Source organism: Bufo bufo, chromosome 4 (genome assembly GCF_905171765.1).
Source record: "Bufo bufo chromosome 4, aBufBuf1.1, whole genome shotgun sequence".
Classification (NCBI taxonomy): Eukaryota; Metazoa; Chordata; class Amphibia; order Anura; family Bufonidae; genus Bufo; species Bufo bufo.
Genome location: NC_053392.1, coordinates 55338506 through 55363645, shown reverse-complemented (window position 1 = coordinate 55363645; position 25140 = coordinate 55338506). Strand labels below are relative to the sequence as shown.

The 25140-nt window shown below is 45.6% G+C and overlaps 1 protein-coding gene across 4 annotated transcripts in view; it reads right to left on the bottom strand.

Annotated features, from left to right (window-relative positions):
- The window catches only part of LOC120997252 (cytochrome P450 2C25-like), a 44410-nt gene that overhangs the window by 9957 nt on the left and 9313 nt on the right, over positions 1–25140 (bottom strand). For all 4 annotated transcript variants that reach the window (XR_005778132.1, XM_040427261.1, XM_040427260.1 and 1 more), the window contains exons 4-7: positions 22935–23084; positions 22518–22678; positions 17500–17676; positions 1948–2089 (exon numbers count right to left, since the gene is read on the bottom strand). Coding sequence is in view for 3 of the 4 variants with exons in the window: in XM_040427261.1 (XP_040283195.1) it covers positions 1948–2089; positions 17500–17676; positions 22518–22678; positions 22935–23084 (630 nt within the window). In the remaining variant the exon portion in view is untranslated. The remainder of the gene's footprint in view (positions 1–1947; positions 2090–17499; positions 17677–22517; positions 22679–22934; positions 23085–25140) is intronic.

Here is a 25140-nt window from a genome sequence, read left to right as displayed (position 1 = left end):
AGCATGACACCGATGTATAATTTCTCATACACCAGCAGGAAAGCATATTCCAAGCACCTGTCTGCCCACATAGCTGCCGAGAAGCAGAAGGGTCTAACCATTGAAGTGCGCTCAGAGCTGAACCTAAAAGTCAAACTTTCCTGTTTACCTGGACTAAAAAGAAAGGACAGAGATCCACTGGCTGTGCTTATACAGATTTCATCCAAGCCTCCACTCACCAAGGCAAGCACAGAGGACCGGATTGTGTGGACAGGTTGGTTCTGCGGGACGTACACAGAGGACGACCTATTGGCGGTGTTACTATAGACATTTACTTCACTCCCGCTCTTCCTGTATAATGGCCCTGAAGTGCTCACGGCTATTGTAGGGACGTGGTTCCAAAGAAACTTTGACTGTTGTTTTGGTAAGCTGGTGATCAGTTCTCAGGACCATACGTGGCTAGCAGCGATGTGGACCGGGTATGACGTGTCTGGATCAGTGTCAGCCACAGAGCTTTTTTTCTTTGTGCCCAAACCTCACATGGACATTTCTTATGCCATCCACGCAGAGGACTTCAAGACTTTATGGAATGATATTCATAAATCAAAGGACGAGGTCACGTTGGAGGAAGTAGACAATATATTCCAATGTCTTTACTAACATTTCTTCAGACACTTTAGAATCCTCTTATCAGCAACCCAGCTCGTCAAGATGACGGCATCTGTGGCATCAGCACATTGTGAAGGAAAGTGAAGTTCTTCAGTAAAGACTACCTAATCTGAGTATTAGGATTCATCATGGAGCTGGCCATCAATAACATCCAGTATTGAACACATGGACGACTCTCATCTCGGACCTTGGTCCACAATGTTGGGGACCCCCCCGTACGTCTTACATGTCTTAGACATGATCCCTGCAGTGCTTACTACATGTTATACCGCTCTTACCGTTCTGTTACAGCGGCTGTGAGACCTGCACATACTAAGGCTAATTTAAAGTAAGTGGGTACAAGACACAGTAGACATGCAAATATTCCAGTCACGTGTCATCTCTGTTTTAGATCCACTCCTGTTTTTTTTTGGCATTAGCAATACTAATGGTTTACTGACCAAATGCTGAGCGAGTGAAGGCGGATGTTCCACAGACAGAATCTGTTTCTTGGCGGTTATTGTTCTTGGGGGGTTATAAATCAGTGATGTCAACACAAACTTACTGCTGACACCCTCTACACTCTGACGGGGGGGCTCTACTTGTATAAGCGTTTAATAGAACAGGTTCTGTAGACATCTACGTATGTGGAATCAGCTGACGATTGTGTAAAAGGAGTGCGCTAACATTGACCTGTAAGGCTGAGTTAACACTTGAGTTATTTGGTCAGTTTTGGCCCCGTGACTACTAAATAAGTGAAGTGTGCAGTGATTCTAAGAGCGACGCCTGTCATCTGCGTGTCATACTGACTCACAGAATTATTTCACTACCACAGCAGACTCCCTAAACGTTGCTATAATATGTACCACTGATGTTGAAAAAAAAAAAATATCAATAAAAAGTATCAATTTTCTGAAGATCATTTGGTGTGCTGTCTCAAACTAAACATTGAGGACTTGTAGAGATTTCTTGGGTGGAAGAAATCATCCAGGGACGTGCACCCACGTAAGCCTTTTGGATGAGTGCTGTAGTCGTACCTCTGTCTACAAGCAGACTTCCTATGTGTGTTACTGCAAGGCACAGAGTTCTACACCCCTATAAAGGCTCTCTGCAGCCAGGATCGAATAAAATTCGGATCGAATAAAAAAAATTGACAAATTCGGCCAAATCAAAAAATTAAAAAATTTGCTCATCTCTACTTATGAGGTTAATTTGGTGCCCATCGCAATACCAGAACATGTTGCATAGATATGGCAATGCATGTTCACATCTGTTACATTTCATACAGTACTTTATAAGGGTCTGGTATTTATTACTTACTTTGGATTTCAGGATATTTCATCATTAACAATATGCCCCATCGCAGAGTGGTTGAGGTGGTCTCAGTTCCAGCAGCAAATAGGTTGCTGACCAGTTTGCCCAGGTTTTTATTGTGGTAATATAATGCAGACTCTGGTTTTCCCTATGCAAGAGAAAATATTAGGATAATGAATAAAATTGGGAACATTAAGGTGGTCATTTATTAAACAGAAATAGACCTAAATTTGTGGCGGTAGAGATATCTGATTGGGTTCAAATACACAATATATCACACAGAGTAGAGCCAACCCACTGAGAAAGAGAGAGAGAATGTGAGGATTTATGACTAGAGTTGAGCGGACACCTGGATGTTCGGGTTCGACCGAACTTCGGAAAAAAGTTCGAGTTCGGGAACCAAACTTGACCCCGAACCCCATTGAAGTCAATGGGGATTCGAACTTTTGAGCACTAAAATGGCTGTAAAAATGTCATGGAAAGGGCTAGAGGGCTGAAAATGGCGTCAAAATGTGCTTAAGAGCATGGCAAGTGCTCTGCAAACAAATGTGGATAAGGAAATTACTTAAAATAACATAAAATACATATAAATATAAAATATATAATCTTGATCTAGGAGGACCAGGTCCATATGGAGTAGGAGGTTGAGGAGGCCGTGGATGTGGCGGTGTAGGTGGAAGCGGTGGTGGAGGAGGAGGTAGCCTACACTGCTTTTTGGTTTTCAATTTTAATTTTTAAAATTAGGGTACACCCCAAAACATTGGGAAATATAACCTGTGATAACCCCCTCCAGTCATGTTAAACACACGTTCAGACAATACACTGGCTGTAGGGTAGGCCAGCACCTCCAAGGGGTAAAGGGCAAGCTCAGGCCATGTGCCCAATTTGGAGACCCAGAAGTTGCATGGGCTGACCCCTGTCAGTCAGTTCGTGTAGGTGTGTGCACACTTACTTCCCCACCATGTCGCACGTCCCCGTGATGTTCACGATCCAATTTGATATCTGCTCTATCAACTTTCGATGTTCTTTTATGCGCTTACCATGGTGATCACGGGTGGCGGGGAATCAGGGTTCCAGGCCAGAGAGTGAGCGTGAGAAAGAGAGACCACATCCAAGGGAGGATTCATTTTTTTCAAATAAAAAATTAGAGTTGAAATATGGGAGAAATTATAAAAGCGTAAAAGTGTGACAACTTTTCAAAGTTTAAAGGGCTTCTGTCACCCCACTAAAGTCTTTTTTTTTTTTTTGGCTAAAAAAATTCCTTATACTGCGATATATCAATATATAATGCTCTTACTGATTTTCGTTCTGTAGTTTCTTTAAAAAAAAAAAAAAAAAAAAAAAAAAACCCAATTAGACTTGTAATTCCGTTTCCTTGAATCCACCATGACGGCCCACATTGAGATTGACCCTTGACCTCTGTAGGGGCAGGAACACAGTTTAAATTCCCCCCACCCCTCCACCTCCTCAGTGCTTTACAAAATTATCCGAAAGGTGGAAAAGAGTAAAAAGATATTGATTCATACCCTTAAACTCGTATTTTATTTTTTATATACCTACATATATTATATGTGTTTTTCTTTTTTTTTTTTGTTATTTTGTAAAAATTTTTGGGGGATTGGAATAGTACGGGGCCGTCATGGTGGATTCAAGGAAACGGAATTACCGGTAAGTCTAATTGCGGTTTTTCCATTTCATCCACCATGACGGCCCACATTGAGATGTATCAAATGACTACATGGGTGGGGATATCGCCTGTAAAACCTTCCGGCCAAAAAGAGCCTCATTCGAGTCCGGAAGATTAAGACGATAGTGTCTTACAAAGGTGTTTGCGCTAGCCCAGGTTGTGGCCTTACAAATCTGGTCCAGTGAGACGCCTCTTTTTTCAGCCCAAGAGGCAGTGGCCCTAGTGGAGTGGGCTTTAATATTGCCGGGACTGGGTTTGCCCTGTATCCTGTAGCAACACTCGATGGTGGACCCGATCCATCTAGCTATGGAGGATTTAGCTAACTTCTTCCCTTTATTTCTTCCAGAGAATTGAACTAGAAGATTATTATCTATCCTAAGAGCCCTGGTAGCCTCCAGGTATTGAATTACTGTATCCTTAACGTCTAAAAGATGCATGTTATCACCAGACCCTGCAACTTCGGACCTAGTGATAGAGGGTAGGAAAATTTCCTGTTCCTGGTGGAAGGAGGAGACTACTTTAGGGAGGAACCCAGGGTCGAGCGTTAGGCGGATGTGATCTTTACTGATTTGGAGATATGGTTCCCTGCAAGAAAGGGCCTGAAGTTCTCCAATACGTCTGGCTGAGGTAATTGCTATCAGGAAAGCAGTCTTCAAGGAAAAGGTGCTTTAAAGAGATCTCTGATAGCGGTACAAACTGAGGTTTTGTTAGGCCTTCTAGGACGATGTTCAAGTCCCAAGTTGGAGCTCTAGATTTAAGGGTGGGTCTTAACCTTGAAGCTGCTCTAATAAATCTCCTGACCCATCTGTGATTGGCTAAGCTGCAGTCGTAGAAGGTACTGAGGGCTGATATTTGTACTTTCAGCGTACTAGGTCTCAGACCTAATTCCAGGCCGCTCTGGAGGAAGTCCAGAATCTGGTTGATGGGAGGAGAGGAGGTGTCCGGGTGATCAATCCCTAACCAAGAACAGTATCTTTTCCAGATCTTTAGGTAGATGGAAGATGTCACTTTTTTTCTACTGGCCCTGAGTGTGAGAATCACCTTATCTGACAGGCCTCTGCTCTTTAAGGTTTCGCTCTCAGGATCCAGGCTGCCAGTCTGAAGATTCCTGGGTCTGGATGCAGAAGCGAGCCCTGGACTAATATGTCTCTCTGAAACTGAATTTCCCAGGGATCCTCCAGCGATCGCTGTTTTAGAGTAGAGAACCAACTCCTCTTTGGCCATAGGGGGGCTATTAGGATGAAAGTAGTTGGTTCTCCTAGAAGCTTCTGGATGACTCGCGGTAATAGAGGTATTGGGGAAATGCATAAGCCAGTCTCCATCTCCACTGAATTGATAGGGCGTCTATTGCCCACGGGCCGTCCTCCAGGTTTAGGGAGCAAAAACATTCTACCTGCGTATTTTTTCTGGAGGTGAATAAGTCTACTTCCAGATGACCCCATCTTTTTTAAATCGTCTGGAAGATCTTGCATTCTGCTGGGTCAAAACAGAGTCGGTTCCTGAACTCCTTGGGGACACCTAGTCTCTTCTCAGGATCTGACCACTCCTCCATTATCATTTCCCGTATATTCTCGTTTATGGGGAAGACCATGGAAGTTTTGGATCTAAGGCCGCCAAACATTTCATCCTGGACGGTCTGGGGTCTAGGGGTATCCTCAATTCCCATTGTGGACCTGACTGCTCTGAGTAAATCCTCCATTTAGTCTGTGGAGAAAAAATCTTTTTTGTCTTCCTCCAAAATTTCCCCCTCTGACAAGGGGTCCTCAGTAGGAATCTGTCTGGATGTGACGGAAGCTTCCTCTACATCCTCGCCCTCTGATGAGGAGACAGACAGTTTGCGCTTCTTGGGAGGGTTGGGGACACTAGTGGGAACAGACATAGTGGCCAAAGAGGACTTGATTTCGTCCGCAATAAAAGTTTTCATTTCGGACAGAATATCTGGTTTCTCTTCCTTCCATATTTCGGCAGTACAAGGCTTGCACAGCCTCTTTTTGTAATTCTCAGGTAACCTTCTTGAGCATGCACAGCACTTTGAGAGCTTTGCTTTAGATTTAGTTTCTTTGCTGCCCTGGAGAAAGCAACCAGATATACCGTATTTAGAATTCAAATTAAAAGGAAAATTCGAAATACAATTTCCCCCCAGAGGGGACTCACGGTACTGATGGCCGAAGGGTCAGAGCCTTCCTGACGGGGAGTAGGTGCTTCAGACATCGCGGTGCTGCAGTCAAAAGCTGACAACCGCGCTTCTTTTTTTAATTCTTGTCCCGGCTTCTGACGTCATCAAGCAGCGCCCCGACTGACGGCGTGAGCCTGCGCCGCACCAGCCTGTTAGAAAAGGTACGTGCGCCGCCCGGCCCGCCCCTAATGCGCTCCATGCGCCGCACCTACTCCCCCTGCCGGTCACCTGATAGCTGAAGAGGAAGGACGCCAAGCGCCGCGCGCGAGGCGCCTTGTGAAGCCGGCACCCCCGACTGTTACCCGGAACAGGGAAGGGAGTCTGAAGGTAGGGAAGGACCCCAGGCCTCAGCATAAGCTAAGACGAGGGTCCTTGTTGCTCCAAGCTGGCCAGCCTTAGCTCATGCCGTGGGAGGCCAGCAGGAGATTCCTGTAAGAGAATAAAGCTGCTACCCTCCTGGAAGGAGGGCTCTCTCTACATGTTGGCCCCTGTAGGGGCAGGAAAGCGTGGAGTGGTGGGGGGAATTTAAACTCTCTATGTGTTCCTGCCCCTACAGAGGTCAAGGGTCAATCTCAATGTGGGCCGTCATGGTGGATGAAATGGAAAACAGACTTTTATAATATGTAAATTACCTCTCTACCAGCAAGTAGGGCGGCTACTTGCTGGTAGCAGCCGCATTCTCCTTTCATAATGACGCCCCCTCCTCATGTTGATTGACAGGGCAAGCGAACGCGCTCGTCCTCTGACTGGCCCTGTCTGCGTTCAAAATTTCGCGCCTGCTCCGTACCGGTCTTCAGTCGGCGCAGGCGCACTGAGAGGAGGGCGCTCACTCAGCCGCTCCATCCCCTATGCGCCTGCGCTGATGACATCACATCTACACCCGGCGCACTGAGGAAGGAGCGCCCGAGCGTCCTATCAGTGCGCCTGCGCCGACTGAAGACCGGTACTGCGAAGGCGCGAGATTTAAACGCAGACAGGGCCAGTCAGAGGACGAGCGCGTTCGCTTGCCCTGTCAATCAACATGAGGAGGGGGCGTCATTATGAAAAGGAGGATGCGGCTGCTACCAACAAGTAACCGCCCTACTTGCTGGTAGAGAGGCAATTTACATATTATAAAAGTCAGTTTTTTGAAGAAACTACAGAACGAAAACCAGTTAAAAAAAAAAAAAAAAAAAAAAAGAAGGCTTTAGTGGGGTGACAGAAGCCCTTTAAGCATTGAATGAAAAGGATGTGGCGCGCATTAATTACTGAATAATATATTACATTTTATTCCCTGTCACCTATGCATAGCAGGTGGTTATTCACGTCTAAAATTGTATGTCGTCAACCCAAAAATGTAACTAGGTAGAGGGGTATATTGCACCCAAAAATTGGTGGATTTCACCCAAAAATGTAACTGACAAATTATTATTTTTTCTTTCGGTCTACTAGGAATAGGAGTGGTACATCACACCCAAAAATTTGTGAATTTCACCAGAATATATAACTGACAATTTTTAGTTTTGTTTAACCTGTCTACTAGGTATAGCAGTGGTACTATACACCCAAAAATTTGTATATTTCGCCAGAAAATTTAACTGATAGAGTTGAGCGAACACCTGGATGTTCGGGTTAGAGAAGTTCGGCCGAACTTCACGGAAATGTTCGGGTTCGGGATCCGAACCCGAACCGAACTTCGTCCCGAACCCGAACCCCATTGAAGTCAATGGGGACCCGAACTTTTGGGCACTAAAAAGGCTGTAAAACAACCCAGGAAAGAGCTAGAGGACTGCAAAAGGCAGCAACATGTAGGTAAATCCCCTGCAAACAAATGTGGATAGGGAAATGAATTAAAATAAAAATTAAAAAAATAAAAATGACCCAATATCAATTGGACAGAGGTCCCATAGCAGAGAATCTGGCTTCACGTCAGCAGAGAATCAGTCTCTTCATGCCATAGCAAAGAATCTGGCTTCATGTCACCCACCACTGGAACAGGCCACTGTCACACATTTAGGCCCAGGCACCCAGGCAGAGGAGAGAGGTCCCGTAACAGAGAATCTGGCCTTATGTCAGCGCAGAATCTGTCTTCATGTCATAGCTAGGGTGGCCACTTGCAGAACCCCAAAAAGGAGGACATCAAACCCTGAAAAGGAGGACATCGTACCGGGGACAGTGGCACACAATAGTTCAATATTACACCATGCAAGATACATTATACAGCTGGTATACGTTATACATCTTCTTGTATATAATTATATATGTACAGCCGGTATAACCTGGGCATCTCCTGTATATAATTATATATGTACAGCCGGTATAACCTGGGCATCTCCTGTATATAATTATATATGTACAGCCGGTATAACCTGGGCATCTCCTGTATATAATTATATATGTACAGCCGGTATAACCTGGGCATCTCCTGTATATAATTATATATGTACAGCCGGTATAACCTGGGCATCTCCTGTATATAATTATATATGTACAGCCGGTATAACCTGGGCATCTCCTGTATATAATTATATATGTACAGCCGGTATAACCTGGGCATCTCCTGTATATAATTATATATGTACAGCCGGTATAACCTGGGCATCTCCTGTATATAATTATATATGTACAGCCGGTATAACCTGGGCATCTCCTGTATATAATTATATATGTACAGCCGGTATAACCTGGGCATCTCCTGTATATAATTATATATGTACAGCCGGTATAACCTGGGCATCTCCTGTATATAATTATATATGTACAGCTGGTATAACCTGGGCATCTCCTGTATATAATTATATATGTACAGCTGGTATAAGTTATACATCTTCCTGTATATAGTGATATGGACCATGCTGGTATAACCTGGGCATATCCTGTATATAATTATATATGTACAGCTGGTATAACCTGGGCATCTCCTGTATATAATTATATATGTACAGCTGGTATAAGTTATACATCTTCTTGTATATAGTGATATGGACCATGCTGGTATAACCTGGGCATCTCCTGTATATAATTATATATGTACAGCCGGTATAACCTGGGCATCTCCTGTATATAATTATATATGTACAGCTGGTATAAGTTATACATCTTCTTGTATACAGTGATACGGACCATGCTGGTATAACCTGGGCATCTCCTGTATATAATTATATATGTACAGCTGGTATAACCTGGGCATCTCCTGTATATAATTATATATGTACAGCTGGTATAAGTTATACATCTTCTTGTATACAGTGATACGGACCATGCTGGTATAACCTGGGCATCTCCTGTATATAATTATATATGTACAGCCGGTATAACCTGGGCATCTCCTGTATATAATTATATATGTACAGCCGGTATAACCTGGGCATCTCCTGTATATAATTATATATGTACAGCCGGTATAAGTTATACATCTTCTTGTATATAGTGATATGGAGCATGCTGGTATAACCTGGGTATCTCCTGTATATAATTATATATGTACAGCTGGTATAACCTGGGCATCTCCTGTATATAATTATATATGTACAGCTGGTATAACCTGGGCATCTCCTGTATATAATTATATATGTACAGCCGGTATAAGTTATACACCTTCTTGTATATAGTGATATGGACATGCTGGTATAACCTGGGCATCTCCTGTATATAATTATATATATACAGCCGGTATAACCTGGGCATCTCCTGTATATAATTATATATGTACAGCCGGTATAACCTGGGCATCTCCTGTATATAATTATATATGTACAGCTGGTATAAGTTATACATCTTCTTGTATACAGTGATATGGAGCATGCTGGTATAACCTGGGCATCTCCTGTATATAATTATATATGTACAGCTGGTATAAGTTATACATCTTCTTGTATATAGTGATCTGGACCATGCTGGTATAACCTGGGCATCTCCTGTATATAATTATATATGTACAGCTGGTATAACCTGGGCATCTCCTGTATATAATTATATATGTACAGCTGGTATAAGTTATACATCTTCTTGTATATAGTGATCTGGACCATGCTGGTATAACCTGGGCATCTCCTGTATATAATTATATATGTACAGCTGGTATAACCTGGGCATCTCCTGTATATAATTATATATTTACAGCTGGTATAAGTTATACATCTTCTTGTATATAGTGATATGGACCATGCTGGTATAGCCTGGGCATCTCCTGTATATAATTATATATGTACAGCTGGTATAACCTGGGCATCTCCTGTATATAATTATATATGTACAGCCGGTATAACCTGGGCATCTCCTGTATATAATTATATATGTACAGCCGGTATAAGTTATACACCTTCTTGTATATAGTGATATGGACATGCTGGTATAACCTGGGCATCTCCTGTATATAATTATATATGTACAGCCGGTATAAGTTATACATCTTCTTTAATAATGCCCCCACTGTAGGTCCCCATCTTTAATTATGTCCCTCATAGTGTAGTAATTATTTTTTAATGCCCCATCTTAAATAATGCCCCCATAATGGCCCACCGCTGTTTTTGTTTAGTTGATTTTACAAAAAAAAAAAATATCACATCATCCACTTGCTCGCGCTGCAGCAGTCTCTTCTATCTTCACTGAACAGGATCTGCAAATGTGCACAATGATGTCACTGTGCGCACCATGCACGGTTACGTCACCATGCACATCGCAGGTCCTGCTCAATGAAGAAAGAGACTGCTGCACCGCAAGCAAGTAGATGAGGTGAGTTTTATATATTTTTTTGCTGCGGGACACTATGGGGGCATTATTTAAACAATGGGGAACAATTTTTTTAACTCCTAATTAAAGTGTACCCGTTTTTAACGGCTGCACTCCTGTCTATCGTAAAAAAAACGGTCCCATTGATTTCAATGGGGTCCGCATGGCCATGGAAACAGACAAAAATAGGACATGTCCTATTTTTGGACGGACGCTATTCACTGGCCGTTAAAAAGAGTGGCCATGTGAATAGCCCCATACACTTTCATTGGTGCTAAAAATGGCCGTGTGACGGGCGTTACACACGGCCATTAGTCACTGTCACGTGCATGCAGCCTTAGATAGACTCTCAATCAGCACCTGGTTGCTATGCAATAATGCATCGTTTGATTTGTTTAGACCCTCAGCATCTTCCTCAGACAAGTAGCTGCTGCGTTAACACCTGGTTGCTATGCAATAATGCATCATTTAGACCCTCAGCATCTTCCTGAGACAATTACCTGTGTTAAACGCAGCTACTTGTCTGAGGAAGATGCTGAGGGTCTAAATGATGCATTATTGCATAGCAACCAGGTGCTGATTGAGAATTTGAGAGTCACCACCAGCAGCTCCTCCTGCATTTATATGAATGACCCAACCGCAGTACACAAGTGAAGAAGCTCCAGCCTGAGGAGCTGTTTGACTGCAGGAGAAGGACAGGAAGGAGTTACTCACAGGACTATAATACAATTCACCTCCGGGCGGCAGGCGGCTCAACACAAGACTAGTCTAGACAACATGAGAGGAGGTGGACAGAGACTGGAGCTCCGACAAGCTGCTCTAACCTGTTGTGTGCTGCTGCTGCGTAAGAGTGACTTAGTGGCGCGAAGCAGGCAGCGTGTGACGTCAGTGTGATGTGACAAATTGAAATGTGAGTGCAGGCCGATATTTTTTTGTAGGGTTACTTAAAGTGCCAGTACCTGCCGTCTGCCAATAACCTCAGAAAAGGAGGACTTCTGGCAGTCCGTCCTGGCCTGTGGCCGGACGGAGGACCAGGAGTCTAAAAACCGGACGGTCCGGCCTAAAACCGGGCGTCTGGCCACCCTAGTCATAGCAGAGAATCAGGCTTCACGTCACCCACCACTGGAACAGGCCACTGTCACACATTTAGGCCCCGGCACCCAGACAGAGGAGAGGTTCATTCAACTTTGGGTTGCCCCGCAATATAATGGTAAAATGAAATTAAAAATAGTATTGAATGAGGAAGTGCCCTGGAGTACAATAATATATTGTTAAGGGGAGGTAGTTAATATCTAATCTGCACAAGGGATGGACAGGTCCTGTGGGATCCATGCCTGGTTCATTTTTATGAACGTCAGCTTGTCCACATTGGCTGTAGACAGGCGGCTGCGTTTGTCTGTAATGACGCCCCCTGCCATGCTGAATACACGTTCAGACAAAACGCTGGCCGCCAGGCAGGCCAGCACCTCCAAGGCATAAAAGGCTAGCTCTGGCCACGTGGACAATTTGGAGACCCAGAAGTTGAACGTGGAGGGGTGTGCACAGGTACTGTTCCACCATGTTAGTGAAATGTTGCCTCCTGCTAACACGTTCCGTATCAGGTGGTGGTGCAGTTAGCTGTGGCGTGGTGACAAAACTTTTCAACATCTCTGCTATGCTAACCCTGCCCTCAGAGGAGCTGGGCGTGACACAGCTGCGTTGGCGACCTCTTGCTCCTCCTCTGCCTTCGCCTTTGGCTTCCACTGGTTCCCCTGTGACATTTGGGAATGCTCTCAGTAGCGCGTCTACCAACGTGCGCTTGTACTCGCGCATCTTCCTATCACGCTCCAGTGTAGGAAGTAAGGTGGGCACATTGTCTTTGTACCGGGGATCCAGCAGGGTTGCAACCCAGTAGTCCGCACACGTTAAAATGTGGGCAACTCTGCTGTCGTTGCGCAGGCACTGTAGCATGTAGTCGCTCATGTGTGCCAGGCTGCCCATAGGTAAGGACAAGCTGTCCTCTGTGGGAGGCGTATCGTCATCGTCCTGTGTTTCCCCCCAGCCACGCACCAGTGATGGGCCCGAGCTGCTTTGGGTTCCACCCCGCTGTGAACATGCTTCATCCTCATCCTCCTCCACATCCTCGTCCTCCTTGTCCTCCAGTAGTGGGCCCTGTCTGGCCACATTTGTACCTGGCCTCTGGTGTTGCAAAAAACCTCCCTCTGAGTCACTTCGAAGAGACTGGCCTGAAAGTGCTAAAAATGACCCCTCTTCCTCCTCTTCCTCCTGGGCCACCTCCTCTTCCATCATCGCCCTAAGTGTTTTCTCAAGGAGACATAGAAGTATTATTGTAACGCTGATAATGGCGTCATCGCCACTGGCCATGTTGGTGGAGTACTCGAAACAACGCAACAGGGCACACAGGTCTCGCATGGAGGCCCAGTCATTGGTGGTGAAGTGTGTCTGATCCACAGTGCGACTGACCCGTGCGTGCTGCAGCTGAAACTCCACTATGGCCTGCTGCTGCTCGCACAGTCTGTCCAGCATATGCAAGGTGGAGTTCCACCTGGTGGGTACGTCGCATATGAGGCGGTGAGCGGGAAGGCCGAAGTTACGCTGTAGCGCAGACAGGCGAGCAGCGGCAGGGTGTGAACGCCGGAAGCGCGAACAGACGGCCCGCACTTTATGCAGCAGCTCTGACATGTCGGGGTAGTTGCGAAAGAACTTCTGCACCACCAAATTCAGCACATGCGCCAGGCAAGGGATGTGCGTCAAACCGGCTAGTCCCAGAGCTGCAACGAGATTTCACCCATTATCGCACACCACCAGGCCGGGCTTTGAAGCTCACTGGCAGCAACCACTCGTCGGTCTGTTGTTCTATACCCCACCACAACTCCTGTGCGGTGTGGGGCCTGTCCCCCAAACATATGAGTTTCAGAATGGCCTGCTGACGTTTACCCCGGGCTGTGCTGAAGTTGGTGGTGAAGGTGTGTGGCTGACTGGATGAGCAGGTGGAAGAAGAGGAGGAGGAGGAAGCCGAGTAGGAGGAGGAGGAGGAGGAGGAGACAGGAGGCAAAGAATGTTGCCCTGCGATCTTTGGCGGCGGAAGGACGTGCGCCAAACAGCTCTCCGCCTGGGGCCCAGCTGCCACTGCATTTACCCAGTGTGCTGTTATGGAGATATATCGGCCCTGACCGTGCTTACTGGTCCACGTATCCGTAGTCAGGTGCACCTTGCCACAGATGGCGTTACGCAGTGCACACCTGATTTTGTCCCCTACTTGGTTGTGCAGGGAAGGGATGGCTCGCCACCGCCATAAGGCCTTTAAAACTATCAGTCTCCACCAGACGGAATGACAGCATTTCAAAGACCAGTAATTTAGAAATGCTGGCATTCAGGGCTAGGGGTCGTGGGTGGGTAGGGGGGTACTTCCTCTTCCTCTCTAGCGTTTGGGATATGGAGAGCTGAACGCTTCCGTGGGACATTGTGGAGATGCTTGGGGACCCAGGTGTTTGTGTTGCTGGCAGATCCTCTGTTTGTGGGGTGCCAGGTGGCACTGTCATTTCAGAGGTGGATGAGGAGGCAGATACTGCAGCAGAAGAGGAAGCAGGAGGAGCCAGAGACCTTTTTTTGTTTTTGAGGTGTGTACTCCACTGCAGCTCGTGCTTTGCACTTAAATGCCTGGTCTGACGATGTGCGGAGGTCAGCCAGGATTGCAGCACGAGTCTAGTATTTGTTTTGATCCTGTGCTGGATCCGCCTCGCATCAGGTGCACTGGGTGGAGTCATTAGTTTAAATAGTCTCCAGCTAAAGTGCTCTGAGCGGATTATACTCATCATTGTGGTCTTGGAAGCTAGGAAGAAAGGTTGGCTGTTTGTTCCTGCTCTCAGCAGATGTGTCTTTTCTGGTTTGGTTGTTTATGTCATCTTACCCGTCCAGGTTCTGTGCGAGCTGGCAGCTCCTTTCTCTCCACTTCACCATCTCAGGGAGTTCAGGGTTTTGTTAGTATAGGCTGGTGGACACACCAAATCTACCATCAAGATTTGTCTGTGGGCTGAGCATTGTAGGGAAAGAGGTCAGGGATAAATTAGGAGGTGACCCTTCCCCTATCTCTCGTCCAGAGCCTGGTTGGTGTGTTATCTGTTTATCTGTGCACGTCCGCCGTGACAGCAGGTTGTGCTCAGGTTGAGAATGTTTATGCCACGCTTCAGGCTCATGTCTTGTCGTCAGCACATTATCTGAAGAACTGCCACGCCAGGGAACTCCTTGGAGCTGGCTTTCGTGTGCTCGGTCCCTTGTTGCAGTGGGCAGTAGCAGGCGTACTGTCTTGAGGACAGCCGCTCCGCTTTTGCACCCTGCTCCCTCTTCTGCTGTGCTGGTGGCTCTGTGCAACCACCGCGTCTTCCTCCCAACTACATAGGTCACTCGCATGACCTTGATTCCTTGTGGGGTCGAGGACCTCATCGTCCTCCACATCATCTTCCACCCAGTCTTCACCCCTGACTTCCTTGTCGTTCTGCACACTTTCGATAGCCCCAGCAGTTGGCACCTGTGTTTCGTCATCATCCAAGACGTGCTGCGATGGTCCTCCCATGTACTCATCTTGAAAAATAAGTGGTTGGCCATCGGTGCACTCAATCTCTTCCACTACTGGGGCAGGGCAAGGGGGATGGCCCTGGGAAACCCTGCTAACAGAGTCTTCAAAAAGCAGAAGAGTCTGCTGCATGACTTGGGGCTCAGACTGCTTGGCTGATTTGCAAGGGGGTGAGGTTAAAGACTGATTGACATGGGCTGCAGGTGCCAACAGTGGTCTTGGGTGGAAGACAATGTGAAGGAACTGGATCCAGTGTCAGCAACCCAATATACTATCACCTGTAGTCGTTCAGGCCTCACCATTCGTAGAGCAGCATTAGGCCTGCCCAAATACCGCTGCAGGTTTTGTCGCCTACTCGCACCTGAGGAAGGGTTTTCACTTGTGTGTAGCTGGCACAGATCGACCACTGCAACAGGAGCTCCACCAGCAGCACCATGACCTGGGCCACGTCCCTTATTTGACGCTCTCATATTTTTCAAATTTAGGATCTTGCCCTAAATGGGGGTTTATTTAATAGTAGAATAGAACGACAGTATGTAAAGTGTATCTCACACGGCCTGAACCAGACTAGGCCTCAACAAAATATATTTTTGCCTAAAATGGCTGTATTTCAAATGGCTGTATTTCAAATGCCTGTTTCAAACCCCTGTATGTAGAGGTAGTATCTCACACGGTCTGAACCAGTGTAGGCCTGAAGTAAATATTTGCACAAAATGGCTGTATTTCAAATGCCTGATTCAAACCCCTGTATGTAGAGGGGGTATCTCACAGGGCCTGAACCAGTGTAGGCCTGAAGTAAATATTTCTTTGCCCAAAATGGCTGTATTTCAAATGGCTGTATTTTAAATGCCTGATTCAAACCCCTGTATGTAGTGGGTGTATCTCACAGGGCCTGAACCAGTGTAGACCTGAATTCAATATTTGTGCACCAAATGGCGGCATTTAAATTCTCTGAATGTAACCCAAATGTATTAAGGGTGTATCTCACAATGACATCTGAATCAAAGGCTGCCAACTAAATTTTTTGTGCCAGAACGAGTGTTTAACAACTGAATTTGACAGCAGTATATAAGCCTGTAATTTCACTCGTGCTGATGCTGAAAGGCCTGAAAAGTGTTTGTCAAAAATGTGTGTTTTTCAAACCCTAGAAAATGATGGGTGTATTTCTACCTTAAATTGCACACTGACTAATACAGATGTTGTAGATTGCCCAAAAAGTATTTTTTTGGTAACAGAATATGAATGCTGTATATATTAAACTTGAATTTAACACTAGCAGATCTGGAAAATATTGTTTTTTGAAAAAAAAAAAAGTGTGTTTTTAAAACCCCAGCAAAATGATGGGTGTATTTCTACCTTAAATTGCACACTGACTAATCCAGATGTTGTAGTTTGCAAAAAAAAAAAAAGGTGATTTGCAATGTCCCAAAAGCTCAGATGCAGTGCTGGTGCACTGAGCTTGCATAAAATGGCCGCCGCCACCCACCTAACAGAATTATAAAAGTTTTTTTTTTTTTTGGTCAATGAGCTCAGGGCAAGGTAAAGCGATAGTGCCCTAAACCCACACAACTACTATTTCTCAGTAGATCGCCGAATTACATTCTCTTCTATTCTCTCCCTGAAATCACAAGTCCAGCAGCATCCTCTCCCTACACTTGTAGCAGCAGAGTGACGTGCAGCGCTACGTGACTCAAGCTTATATAGAGCCTGGGTCACATGCTGCTCTGGTCACAGTAGGCATGGCTGTGATGGCTTCTAAGGTCAGACAGTTAACCGCTTGTTGATTGGCTGCTGTGCAGCCTTTCAAAAAAGCATCCAAGAAAGCGCCGAACACCGAACCCGAACTTTTACGGAAAAGTTCGGGTTCGGGTCTGGGGTCCAAAAATCCTAAAGTTCGGTACGAACCTGAACTTTACAGTTCGGGTTCGCTCAACCCTATTTATATGCTTCAATAGGGGAATGGCCTAAAAACTGGAGTAAAAACTCCAGACAAAATTTACCAAGCATGTAATTTTAGACAAATTTAGTGAAAATTAGAGCAATGCAGACTCAAGCAAAGCTGACTTCAAACATTTGTTACATTTACCCAAATGTTCTTAGCAGATACACACATTTGGAAGGATAAAGGCCCAAAGTATGCCACTCCAAACAACGACTTAATTTTTGTAAATTTACATTTTATCTGGCAATGATATTCCAGTTTCAGGATATTAATGACTTATCCCAAGGATAGGTCATTAATTTCAGATTGGTGGATCCAGCTCTCTAACCCTCCCCCCTCCTTTGTAGGAGCTGCGGACTCAGATTTGTTCGAGCAGTTTCCTCTTCAGTACCTGCACACTTTCTACATTATAGTGACTGTGCAGGGTAATTACTGCTTCCTCTTTCATTCACTCTATTGAACATCTGTACCTCTTTTTGTTTAGCAAGGAAGGCGTCAATGAGGTTCCTCTGATTGTTGATATCCAACTCTTCCTCCTTTCTTCTGAAGGTGTCTCTTACAAAGTCTTGCATCTCTTTATTGTTTTCATTTATTCTTCTGTGACTCCCCGGTAGCCAGCGGATCAGCCAGGGATAACTGTTGTACAACTTTAAGTAAGAAAAGTAACAATGTCAGATCAGATATAGAAAAAACATATAAAGCAAAATAAGTTATGAAATGTACAAGGCTTAGACATCTAAACTAGTGATCAGAGGTCAAAGCACCATGGGTAATAATGGTCATGGATGCAGGGCCGGGCCGACAGAGGCTGGGGAGACTCCAGCCTCAGGCCACTGACCACGTCGCTGCTGCTGCCGCGCCTGCCGGGCTGCTGGCCGCGCTGGAGGACAGAGGGAGTAGTGAGCACTTGGCACTGACTTACGTGCTCCCTCCCCGCTCCGCCTCCTGGCTTGGCCGCTCCGCTGCTCTGGTCTCTGCTCAGTCGCTTGCCTGACTGGCTGAGTACAGCGCGCACTTTGACCTGACGCGCTGTATGCTGTCAGGTCACATGTGCGCCCTCTGGAGACCAGGAGCAGCGCAGGCAGCAGCACAGCACTGTGTCACGACCCAGCCCAGGCCCCAGTAGGGAGAGCGTGAGAGTCTGCCCTGAAGTGAAGTAAGATAGTTCTTAAATAAAGATAATATTCTTTTCCTTCTGGGTGGGTTGGGGTGGATGTCTGATTAATAACAAACATATATATCTAAATGGCGGGGGAAGGGGGGGCGCACTTTGGCAGCTCAGCCTCTGTTGGTGGTGGACCTTGTCCCAGCCCTGCATGGATGAACCATCATTGATGTCATACATAGATTACATTTCTGCATGCAAAAGACTGAACTGTACTGCTTCCAGGTTGACATTGCCGCAGAGATGTCTGGCTCCCCTTAAGTCATTACAAATGGTCAAATGACGGAAGGGGAGCCGGACACTGCCATGGCCAGTGATTGGCTGCGGCAATGACATTGATAGAGCCCAGTGGAGCAGCCCAAGTCTCCAAGAGAAGTAGTTGGGAGCCAACAAGCAGCCAAGTCATCTTTCAGCTTCCCTTTGCAGGTAACCCCCATTCTTGCACAACCGCTTTAAAGGGCAGTGGTCAGAGTCCCGGGTCTCAGCTGTGTCACTGAGCAGTCTTGATCCCCAGGGGAAAGCAGCCTTCCAAGCACAGCGCCGTACATAGTACAGCAGCTGTGCCTGTTATTGAAAATCAGCCCCATTTACTTAAATGAGGCTGAGCTGCAATTAGGCCATGTGACCTATATACGGTGACGCCACATGGCCTAGAAAGAGACCGGGACATGCCGTGATGGAAGGGTACTCTCATATGGGTTAACCTTTGAATGCCAGTGTGCTAGAAGTTGACCTGCTTGATGCTTGAGAGTGCAGGGTCTACTTGTACACCACATCGGCATCTTGTGTTGCGCAATGATGTGGACTGATCTTGGGGGTGTACAGAACCAGGGGCGGACTGAGCGGTCGGGCATTTCGGACATGGTCCGAGGGCCTGGCCAAGAAGGGGGCCCGCCGGCTGGAAAAAAAATGTATGACTTTTTTTTGCCCCTGTGACCTACTTGAACCCGCCGCCCGCCCTGCGTGTGTCGGCCGGCGGCCGCGGCGCTCATCGTAGACGTAGTCAGGGCAACAGGGCCAGCGGACGCGCTCGTTCTCTGCTGGCCCTGTCTGCATTCAAAATCTGGCGTCGGCTCAGGCGCACTGAGGAGAGGACGCTCGCTCGGCCGCTCCATCCTCAATGCGCCTGCGTCGGTGGCGTCACAAAGTCATAATATATTCAGCAGAGTCAGATGGCAGCCGCGGCCGCCAAGAAATTTAATCAGAATTATCAGATTAGATCAGAATCAGATAATTCATTCAGTCAGTCAGTCATATATAAATTCAGCAGAGTCAGACCGTCTGACAGGTCACAGATGCACACTGGCACTCTGGCAGGCGGCAGCCAGCAGCAGCAGCGCAGGAGACGGCACTCGGCAGACTTGGTCAGGACTTGTTAGGGTAGGTCCCAATTGAATTTTTGAATGTTATTTTATAATAATTAATATGATCATTTGAATGATTTAAAATTAATTCAAAATGATGAGATGAGCACCCAGGGGCATGAGCACAAATCGGGGGGGGTGATGCCGTGCTAATCCTGAGAGCCTCTTCTCTGGCGCTAGTTTGTGTGACCGTGACACGATGGAGCCTGGAGGGAGGGCCAATGTAATTGTCTGTACATTAGGCCACTTAGTTGCATGCTGGATGTTGGTTACAAAGATTGTTTTCCTCTGTGTGTAATCTAGGGGGGGGGCACACTTTTGTTCTTTGTGTAGTGCGTGGCTGGAGGCGGAACATGGGCATGGCTGAAGGTGGAACATGGGTGGGGCCTGGAAGGGGGCCCTTGACTTATTTTGCCCGGGGGCCCTGAGGGTTCTCAGTCCACCCCTGTACAGAACTTGTTTTTTTTCCTCATATGAAAAGTTTGTGTACAATGAGTATGGGAAGTAGAATAACCTCTGTCAGTCCCATCCTAGTCACATGTCCAGTGGGTGGCATATATGACAATCTCAGCAATGCTTCATCGGGGAGTTGTGCCTTTTTTGGACATGGTGCCTGAAGTAGTGCTTTCTTGCACAAATTAGCCCGCCTCCATTCGAAGCTGAAAGGAATTGATATTTTCAAAAAAAAAAAAAAACTCAAGGGAACATTAAACCTGGAATTAAAACAGGACACATGGTGGTCCACATAGTTTGTCAGTCTGCATTACTCTTTGCATGATCCTGACAAAAAAAGTCTTGCAGAAAAAGGGTATTACTCTCATGCTGAGATAGTCCATTTTTGGCTGGAGACTGATGGGGGAGATGGAAGGTAGCCAAGAAGCAAAGCTTAACAGTCCTACTGCAGACAAGATACAGCAGGTTGGCTACTGCTCCAGCCCATTCTCACAGGCCGGTACAGGGCAGTAATGAGGAGACATGACTGAGCCCTGGGAGACATAGAAAATATTTCTTGCATTTCTCAGTTTTAACTGATATATGAGACAAAATAGGAAAAAAAAGCAAAGGAGGAGATGAAGGGAGGAAGGGCTGGGATATTTTTTGTGCATTTTCAGTGTTTAGTGGTCCTGTAAAGGGATTGTTGAGGAGTATTAAAGGGATTCTGTCACCAGGTTTCACCCCTGTCAGCTAAACATATGCTGATGTTCAGGGCGTCTTCACGATTCCTAATGTGGGCTTATAAATGTCACCTGTGGGCCTATTTAGCTAAAAAACAGCTATTACTAACCTGTCAGTCAAACAAATAAGGTGCCGCCTCTTGCTCTCCCTCCCCCTCCTTCTGCTGTAAGATCTTGCGCTTGCGCACAGGGCTCTGCGGCCGGCACCTTGCATCCATTAACATCCCCTTGGGCACCTTATTTGTTTGACCGACAGGTTAGTAAAAGCTGTTTTTTAGCTAAATAAGCCCACAGATGACATTTATAAGCCCACATTAGGAATCGTGAAGATGCCCTGAACATCAGCATATTTTTAGCTGACAGGGGTGAAACCTGGTGACAGAATCCCTTTAAGGTCATGTTTGGTCCACAACCAGTATACCCCAAAAGTTCTACCAGTCTTCCAAAATCACTATGGGTGGTAGGAAGCCTTGATTACTCCTAGGTTTTCTACCCCTTGATTCTTCACCAGAGCCTGCTGAAAGGCCAGAGACTTTTCTGCTATGGACCCAAGTTATGCCTACAGCGTTGGTAATAGAAAGACTGTGCAGACTTACCAGAATGACGAGGAAGCTACAAAGAGAAGTCAGGAAGCATGGTCAAAACCAGGAGAGACAGACACGGTCAATGAGGTAAACATAGGGTAAATCCAGAGACAGGTCAAGGTAATTTACCAGGAGAGTAAGCAGGCACAGCAGGCATAGGATTAATCCAGAAGCAAGCCAGTAGTGAGTTCACCAGGATAGCTAATATAGAGTAATAAGATATCGTACAGTATAGAGTCCTGATACCAAGCCCTCTCCCTGCTCTGGGATTGGACACACCGTCAGAAACCTGATTGGCTCAGCTTCCAGTCACAATGACATGTCGACCAGCTGTGACTTGACTTGCTGGCATTGCAAACCTCCCAGCAGAGCCTGCATAATGATTTGTATGGGCGAAATGAAAGGGGTCATCAATGTTGTAGTCCTGGAAAACCCCTTCAAAAAGATATATAATTTTTTAGAATTATTTTTTTACCTCTCCACATTCTGACAATAACTTTTTTTTCTTTTCACTTTTTTAAATTTTTTAATCAGAAATGCTACAACAATGCTCCTTTTTTGGGTGGGGGGAGGGGGGATATTTTAAAAAAAAAACTCATTTTTGGGTACTGTGTATTGTCAGGAGATTACTTCATATTTATTTTTATTATTGAGGAAATGGAGAAAAAGGTAATTCTCTTTTTTATGTTGTACTATATCCTTTAATTAGTATAACAATTGAAAGGCATGTGTGGCTACAGTTATGAGGATACCAATAATATACTGTATAGGTTAATTACTTTTTATTTTAAATTCCCTTTTTTATTTTTATTGTTTAATTCCTTTAGGAACATTTTCTTTTTTTCTTTACTATAATATACTCTACGCGTCAGCACAGTACAACTGTGTATGATGATATGTACCGGCATCTGTTGGGGTGTACCCAAATACTGGTAGCGTCATAGAACAGTCTGGGCTCTCTGTATACATGACTTGTGAATCTCATCAATTATAGTGAGAAAAACTGAGACTCTAGGAACAGATGTGTGTATTTCTCTTATCCTATCTGTTAATAATTTCAGCCTTCCCTTGGATGTGTCCAGTGGTTTACCTCTATGTCAATGTACATCCAAACAGGAGAACTACCTCCAAAAACACTTGGCATCTGGCGTCACCCGTTTCCTTTCAACACCACAGCAATAAGCCAGAAGAAAAACGTACCCTAACCATCCTACTTTCCATGATCTTGATATTGTCATTCACTAAACTCATGAGTTTCAGTAATGTAGGATCATCATAGTCATATCTATGGTTCATCAGTATGGACACGATTATGTTGGCCAAGGCAGCATTCATGATTGTTCGATTATTAAAAGGTTTCCCTAAAGGAGAAACAAAAAAAAGGAAGGAAAAAAGTGTGAGTTTTGAGTGCAAGGTATTTTAAAGGTTTTAAAAACTGGAAAAAAAATAAAGTTTTTTACTTTGATCTTGCTTTTTTGTGAAGCTTACTTGTTATGCTGTTTGAACTGTATGAAAGGTCTATAGATTGTTTCACTTATAGTGGTTTTCACTTGTAGCTCCTATGCCCACCTGTGTGTCTCCATGTTTGCAGAAACATAATTCCATGAGCAAAATTACCTCCATAAGATTGGAACATTTGTAGTAAACATTCACACTCCTCACTGATCTTGTCTTCTATGGTCTTCTTCCCCATTCCAAAGTCTCGTAATGTAGACAGAGTGAATCTTCTCATTACTTTCCAATTCTCTCCATTTGAAAAGAGGATCCCTTCATGAAATGAGCACAGGTGTGAATGCCTGTTTCTTATTTAATATTATATATGGCATACAAAAATCATAATGGGGGGTGGCGGACTCTACATGCATGATTGGTAACTGAAAAAAAAACACTGGCAGAAGATCTTGTTTTTTGGGGTTTTTGCTCTTAAAATAAGTTGAATTAGGCCTCATGCACACGACAGTATTTTTTCACGGTCCGCAAAACGGGGTTCCGTTGGTCCGTGACCGTTTTTTCGTCCGTGGGTCTTCCTTGATTTTTGGAGGATCCACGGACATGAAAAAAAAGTTGTTTGGTGTCCGCCTGGCCGTGCGGAGCCAAGATTCGGATCCGTTTGACATTGACACAATATGGTGTAATTGCAAACGGATCCGTCCCCCATTGACTTTCAATGTAAAGTCAGGAGTTAACTCAGATCCAATGGTATATTTTCTCCAATCCGATGGTATATTTTAACTTGAAGCGTCCCCATCACCATGGGAACGCCTCTATGTTAGAATATACTGTCGGATATGAGTTAGATCGTGAAACTCATATCCGACAGTATATTCTAACACAGAGGCGTTCCCATGGTGATGGGGACGCTTCAAGTTAGAATATACTAAGAACTGTGTACATGGCTGCCCCCTGCTGCCTAGCAGCACCCGATCTCTTACAGGGGGCTGTGATCCGCACAATTAACCCCTCAGGTGCTGCACCTGAGGGGGGTTAATTGTGCGTATCATAGTCCCCTATAAGAGATCAGGGGCTGCCAGGCAGCAGGGGCAGACCCCCCTCGGCCCCCCTCCCTCCCTCTATTGTATTAATTTCATTGGTGGCACAGTGTGCGGCCCCCCCCCCCCCTCCCTCTATTGTATTATTTTCGGGGCTTCGATCGGTAACCATGGCAACCAGGATGCTACTGCATGGTTACTTAGCACTTAGCAATATTAGAAGCATCATACTTACCTGCTACGTTGTCTGACCGGCCGGGAGCTCCTCCTACTGGTAAGTGACAGGTCTGTGCGGCGCATTGCTTAATGATCTGTCACTAACCAGTAGGAGGAGCTCCCGGCCGGTCATAGACATCGCAGCAGGTAAGTATGATGCTTCTAATATTGCTAAGTAAGGGGGGGGCCGCACACTGTGCCACCAATGAAAATAATACATCAGAGGGAGGGGGGGGCCGCACACTGCCACCAATAAAAATAATACAATAGAGGGAGGGAGGGGGGGGTCGGGGCCCACTGGCCACCAATGAAATTAAAACTGGGGAAGGAGGGGGGGTCTGCCCCCTGCTGCCTGGCAGCCCCTGATCTCTTATAGGGGGCTATGATATGCACAATTAACCCCTCAGGTGCAGCACCTGAGGGGTTAATTGTGTGGATCACAGCCCCCTGTAAGAGATCGGGTGCTGCCAGGCAGCAGGGGGCAGTCATGTACACAGTTCGTAGCATATTCTAACTAGAGGGAACGCCTCTGTGTTAGAATATACTGTCGAATATGAGTTTTCACGAAGTGAAAACTCAGCTCTGAAAAAGCTTATGCAGACGGATCTTCGGATCCGTCTGTATGAAAGTAACCTACGGCCACGGATCACGGACGCGGATGCCAATCTTGTGTGCATCAGTGTTCTTTCACGGACCCATTGACTTGAATGGGTCCGTGAACCGTTGTCAGTCAAAAATAAATAAAAAATAGGACAGGTCATATTTTTTTGACAGACAGGAAACACGAATCACTGATGCGGCTGCAAAACTGTGCATTTTCCGATTTTTCCACAGACCCATTAAAAGTCAATGGGTCCGCGAAAAAAACAAACGGAAAACAGCACAACGGCCACGGATGCACAATGGTCGTGTGCATGAGGCCTTATCCATACATTTTCCCCTGAAATTTACTACTAAAAATCTGCAACTTGTCCCCAAAAAACAAGACCTCACTTATACAATCTTGAAAAAAAAAAAAAAAGTTTAAAATAGGCTACTTTTGGCAAAGAATTTCTAATTTTAATTACTTTTTATGGTGTAAGGGTACTTTCACACTAGCGTTAAAGTTTTCCGGTATT